The 6,832-nt window shown below is 35.2% G+C and overlaps 1 protein-coding gene across 1 annotated transcript; it reads right to left on the bottom strand.

Moving 5' to 3' along the window:
• Positions 1-231: 231 nt before the first annotated feature.
• LOC126918380 (uncharacterized) lies at positions 232-4,961 on the bottom strand. Its single transcript, XM_050726239.1, has 6 exons — positions 4,331-4,961; positions 3,628-4,034; positions 3,219-3,318; positions 3,047-3,148; positions 2,823-2,981; positions 232-2,758 (listed from the first exon to the last, which is right to left on the bottom strand). The coding sequence occupies exons 1-6, from the start codon at positions 4,625-4,627 to the stop codon at positions 2,690-2,692; spliced, it is 1,134 nt and encodes a 377-aa protein (XP_050582196.1). The 5' UTR covers positions 4,628-4,961; the 3' UTR covers positions 232-2,689.
• Between the last annotated feature and the right edge of the window lie 1,871 nt (positions 4,962-6,832).

Genomic DNA, 6,832 nt, shown 5'->3' on the forward strand with positions numbered 1-6,832 from the left:
AATGTCTCCTCCTATTGAACTCTTCACTTCTGTAGAAGTTATAGAATTAATCCATCCCCTAAATCCCAGGAAAACATCGGGGCATGACCAAATATGTAATAAAGCAATCAAGGAACTTCCCATAAAAGGGATTGCACTCATCGCATCAATTTTTAACGCAATTCTTCGCCTTGAATACTATCCTAAGTCCTGGAAAATATGATTACTCTGATTACTCTGATTACACTGATTACTCTCATCCCTAAACCCGGTAAACCAATACACGAAACTAGCTCCTATCGCCCAATTAGTCTTCTACTTACTTTGTCAAAACTATTCGAGAAGATGCTAACGAATCGACTCCTTCCACTCCTAGAGGATTTGAAAACACTCTCAGATCATCAATTCGGTTTTCGGAAACAATATTCTACGATAGAGCAAATCCATCGCATAACACATAATATTAGCCAAAACTTAGAAAAGAAAAAATATTGCTCAGCGGTAGTCCTAGACATTCAATAGGCATTGGACAAAGTATAGCATGAAGGGCTTCTATACAAACTTAAGAAAATCCTACCACACGCCTACTACTCCATCCTAAGGTCCTACCTAACCAATAGACAGTTCATGGTTAAATACTTAGACGCCACAACCACAACATTTCCAATAGAAGCTGGCATACCCCAAGGTAGTGTCCTCGGACCCCTGCTGTTCTCTATGTACACTGCCGATTTACCAATATCAACAGATATAACTATAGCGACATTTGCTGACGACACAGCGCTATTAGCTTCCCACGCAGACCCGATAATTGCATTATCCACTCTCCAGTGATGTCTCGACTCTATGGGAGAGTGGTTTCATAAATGGGGCTACAAAATTAATGAAAACAAATCCACACATGTAACCTTCATGCTGCGAAAACAAACCTGCCCTCAGGTGACCATTAACAATATAACAATTCCTAACAAGGATTCAGTCAGATACCTGGGCATGACTCTGGACAGGAGATTAACATGGAAACAACACATCATAGATAAACTGAAGCAACTCAAGGATAAACTTAAAAAATTGTACTGGCTCACTAACCGACGTTCCAACCTAAGCACGTAGAACAAAATTACATTCTATAAGACCGTAATAAAACCTGTCTGGACCTACGAAATCCAACTATGGGGAATAGCAAGTAATTCCAACATTGAAATACTTCAACGCTTCCAATCAAAAACGCTAAGATCCCTAATAAATGCACCCTGGTATGTTACCAACGAAGTAATACATCGCGACCTCAAGATACCCACAGTCAAAGAAGAAATAACAAAATGTAGCAATAGATATATCAAAAGAGTCAACAAACATCGAAACCCCCTAATTACTAAATTACTTAATACGTCGGACCAGATCCGCAGGCTAAGAAAACACTATCCGTTAAACCTAAGCACTAGATTCAACTAGATATTTCTAGTAACTAATATTTACTTATTTATAACTATAACCACAACATGGTTAATTATTTATAATAAGTTAATAAACTTATTAACTTATTAAGTTAATAAGTCACGTCAAGTCATGTCACTGCGCCACGCCAGAGAAACTTACTCAAAATTCTCAATGCGAGAATTGATTGTAAAATACTTGTAAATAAAAAAAAAAAGAAACATGAAGACACAATACGACAAAATTTTAAAAGAAGAGTCAGGCTCTGTTTACAAAAAAACGGAGAACATATCGAACATCTATTGTATTTTGTTGTATTTTTTGTGGACACTCGCTGCCGCGATAATCACGGTGCGTGTGTAATTTTACTGAAGACACTCGCGGGCGGAACAATTGCAGTTTACGTCTTGCAGGGATATTTTGGCTGACTTTGAATTGTCAATAACTAAAAGACAAAGCCGAAAAGGCAATTTTTTTATTTTTGATTTTCGTCTTATTTTAGATTCAAAAATCACCCCTTAAATTTCCTGACACCTATACCCGAACACTCTGTATGTGGTTTAGACCACATGGTTTTGTGTTTTATGCGTTTAGACCCTCACTACTAAAATTCCAGTAAAATTAGAAAATGATAGTGCAAACGGGCATTCGTACGGCGTTCGGCGAAAAAATAAGCGAATTATTTCATGGTACATTCTTGCACCTTACACATGTTTAGTTAAGTTTAAATGACAGTTTCGATCACAGCCGTTTCGTTTAAATGACAGTTTTGTTCGTCGCAAAGGCATAACCGCACTTTCATTTTATCAAATTTTTCTAGAGTTGCAGAATAGCGAACATTCGCCCGGTTGATCTAATATCTAAAAGTCTAAGACTAAACACACCATTATCATAATGCAAATGAAATATCACACACTCAATTAAGATACACGTTTGAAATTATTCTATAAATGTCTAGTTACGACGCATAATATATATTTGTTGAATTCGAGCATTGAGTATCGACTCTACAAACAACTGAATCTAGAAGAAAGCTTAATTCCAAAAGACAACGAGCCCGAATATCGTGGTAACATAATCATGTTTGTATAAAATAAAAGAAGAAACCTCCATTGCTGCAGTAAATTTGCCATCCGAATCTTCGTACGTCACATAACTTCTTCATATATGTATATTGTTTACATGAAAGACAAATTTTCACGAAGATTCTGATAGATACAATTTGCGATTACTTCTATGGATATCTTTCCTAATATATTTTCCTCCATAGAGCTTAAAGTGGAGATGGATCTCCGACCATAATACGCAGTGCGTTAAAGTACGATAAAGATGTGTATAGATACTAGAAAAGATAAGAAAATAATTAGCACCTAATCATGAATGCAAGAATACAACAAACGTACTACCTTCGCGTAATGAGACAGCGAAAGTTGCGGTACAATACCGCTAATCCCGATAGTTTCAAGTTTTTGAGATCTCAAAATAATGCGCAATACTTTCCTTTGCACGCTGATATCTCTGTTATACCAAGCCGTGTCGTAAACGCTTGTAGCAGTTCTCGCACTCTACGATAATGAAATTCGACGTTTGACACTGTTAATTGCAATATGCACTGTGATTATTTCATTACCATACGCATCATTCCATCGGCTGGCCAAGCGTACATGAAAAGTTCCACGCTGGCACTGAACACTACGGTAGCGTATAGAGTTTTCAAAATTAACGGTTGATTCTATATAAAATTTCGAAGCCATCAGTTATATATTCAACTATCGTACTTAGAGTGAGAAACGTTTACTTACTGCGATTAAGTTTAAGCTACCAAAAATCACTGCGATAGTAGTTGTTGCGATTGTCGCCAGAACTAGATACTTGATAGATAGGCGGATTTCTTTCGTATACCTAAATATGTATATCGAAGTTGTCCAAATTATGCATTACTACACACAATATTTTCAATTAACACAAAAAATGTGCTACTGACGAGAAGTAAATAATGGTCAAATAATTTGGTCTTAATAATTACAAAGTACACGAAAATCAAGTAACTCGAATTGAAGATCAAGTTACTTGCCCAAATTCGAGAAACTTGATTAATCTAAACGGGGCTTTATAAATATAATTGAATGATTATTCTAACGCGTAACAGACGCATCGTATAGTATTATATTCGGCAGTCATTTCAACATAAAATAGCTTGTAATATTATACCTTAAAAGATCAATATGTTTCTGTATGCAGACATTGAACTCACTGTTGGTCTTCGCGTTGCGTAATTGAATTCCTAAAAGCTCGAACCTGGCAGTTGCGTATCGTAAAAGAAGAGCAACTTGAGTATCGATGCCCATACCTGACGATGCTTGGAAACCAACCAACGATTGATGAAAGAAAATTAGACTATTATATGGTTGGTGCTTCACTGAAAACGGATATATCGCATGCGTGGGAAACGTTTGAGACGAGTATAATGGGCCACATATAACGAAAGCCGTGGTTATGAAAGACCATAGTATGTAAATGCAATGGAAATATTTATATTTATCCACGTATCGCTCCAGGACCATTCTTTCCGTTTTAGTGGCATGCTTGCAGAAATTTTCCATATCGAAGTACAACATCTGAAATTATTTTACCGACAACGCTTAATTAAAATATTTTAATCGGTCCTCTATTTATTATTATTATATATCATTATATATTATTAGGAATTACGATTACACGATTACATTTCTCTTCGATTTGAAAGTTGGAAACCAATAATTGCTACGAATAGATAATAAAATAGAATGATACGGCGATATGCGAGTAAAATAATATTCAAAGAATATAAATACACAGGAATGTCATACTCAAGCAGCTACGGAAAATAAAATATTTTATTTGTGCTTTATCCGAAAAAGAATAATCGACTTACTTGAAAACGTCTCTGCTGCAAACGGCATATTATCATTTTGATTACCACTTGGGCAACAGCCGAGGCAAGACTCACTGTTTTTCCAAGAATAATAGGACTTTTGTAGTACTCGTAAATCGCGGCCAACAATGGTAAAAATAACGCCACAGAACTAGCAAACGCCGTACACCATAATGCATTAAATAACAGAAGCCGATTTTTAGTTGCTAAAGGAGAAGGCGGCCAGGAACACGTCAAAGCGACGCTGAGTTTCGTGAATAAAATCGCTCTCTCTAACTGTGCAACTCGTTTTCCCATCTTGTTTTTACGTCGACTACGTGTATATTAAAAAGACGTTAGTACGATACGTTAGGTGTTCTATTCTAGCTCTATCGTCTAGGTATTCTATTATTTTTCACGTTGAGACTAGTAATTCACGAAGGGTAAGAATGTAATGCGAACGGTACTTTGCAATCAAAGTACATACACACATACACAAATAGGTACTTGTACCATAAAAGCTTGCTGTATTTTTTAATACTTTGATTAATGATCGAATATGATTTCGATCGATACTTGCAAAATATAAAGTATTATCGGTTGATGATGTTCAATGTTACTATCGGTTTAGAATAATACCGTACTTTTCTTCGTATTCCATCAAACGGGACATTAATAATGCGCGATAAATAACTCGCAGCTTGTATACCATGTAATCGAGATTCGTCGATGGGTGTAATTATTTTACTGCTTCGTAAAAAATACAACGTGTACTTCGAATATGTAGAATCAACGAAATAATAACTGTTTCTTAGACGATGCCTATTTCCAGTTATCAAAGAGAAGCTACAGACAAGTATGCATGGAAAGTGTTCTGCAGTGTACTACAAACCATACGAGTTAAGTGATAGATATGTAACGATAGCTAGTAGTAATGAAAGAGTTTAATGTCTTGTAGACTTACATCTGGGTAGGACTTTGCTTAGATATAGATTGTAAAAAGATCCCGAAAAGTCTATGATTAGTACAGATTCAAATAACACTGATAAACAAATTTGAATATTTTTCCGATTTTGTTACCTTTGATACACGATTCTTCTAAATATTTGTGAGTCAAATACAGATTTTTTCAAATTGCAAATTTTCAAGTTTGAAAATGTTTTGTGCTTTTACTGTAGCTCCTATTCGATTGCTATTGAAACGAAAAAATGTTGTGGACTTTGTGGAATAAAATGGTATACATTAGAAAAATTTGTGTTCCAAATGATATTAGAAAGTGCAATCATGTTTTGTTTCTAATATTAAAGCCAAATAGTTTGGCAAAATATGCGGTGACAGCACCAGTGATACTCAATGTTGGCGACTAACAATCGCATACGTATAAAGCGGTTCCGTCGTGCCGAGCGGAAGACAAAGCATATAGTATCACTAACTGAAAAGTGAAAACCGTTTTATTGCAACATATTCCACTCATCACGAAGAACAAAAGTATCAAACCAACCATAGGTCGTAAATGACCTCGTTTTCTGGAAGAAAATGCTACAGTTTTAATAATTTTCAAACTGGCTTTATTCACAATGTATTTACATTTATATTTACATTTAATAAGAAAGTAGCATGCTATTTACAAAGCAACAAGAAATCATAGATTCGTGAAATCAAGAATATCAGAATATGAGAATAATGAGAGATCTTTGAGTTCACAAGATATTCCGTGATAATGCAATTTTCAGCGGCTAAGTTAACAACTAGGTGATCAGGAATTAGTGTTGTATACAAAAAACTATGCATTCAACGAAAATTTTGCCGTTGAGTGCTACATAAGTTGCAATGGATTCTGCACTTTTTATAACGTGTATTATTTACGGATGAAAGTTTATGGACGAAATGCCTAGATTTGAACTTAAAGAAATTTACATGCAATGATGGATATAACCACGAAAGATTCACCATAAACGTATGGGCAGGAATTATTGGATATTATATTATTGGCTGTATCTTTTTACTTACATCAATTACAAGTGCAATATATTTGTGACTTTTACTCTCATATTTAACTGAATTATGCGAAATTATACCACGCCAGAGTTGTCATTTCATCCATTTTATGCACTCTGGTATACGCCTTCATCTCACTATAGCCGATCGGTACGACAATTTTTAAACAAAATGTTTGGATAAGACTCAAACCTGCTCCTCACATGCGGACTCCTGGATCATGAGATTTGACAGCAATGGATTTTTTTTTTTCTTTTAGAGAAAAATTTATTTATTTAACTTTATAAAATTTATAGATCCAGTAAACAAGTAACATACGTTAAATGATTACAACAGCTGATTGAATGTTGTTTTTACTGAACAAAATCAATACGTAATCTTAGAAAGGAACTTGGCGAAATGACAAAGGAAAGGAAGATATGGGATATACAATGGTGGATCTTTCTTTTTCTTTTTTTCTTTTTTTTTCGTGGAAGAAACTTCATAGGCGCCCCGCGCCCTCCGAGAAGAGAGCGTCGGGTAGTG

Source organism: Bombus affinis, chromosome 7, assembly GCF_024516045.1.
Source record: "Bombus affinis isolate iyBomAffi1 chromosome 7, iyBomAffi1.2, whole genome shotgun sequence".
In the NCBI taxonomy this organism is placed as follows: domain Eukaryota; kingdom Metazoa; phylum Arthropoda; class Insecta; order Hymenoptera; family Apidae; genus Bombus; species Bombus affinis.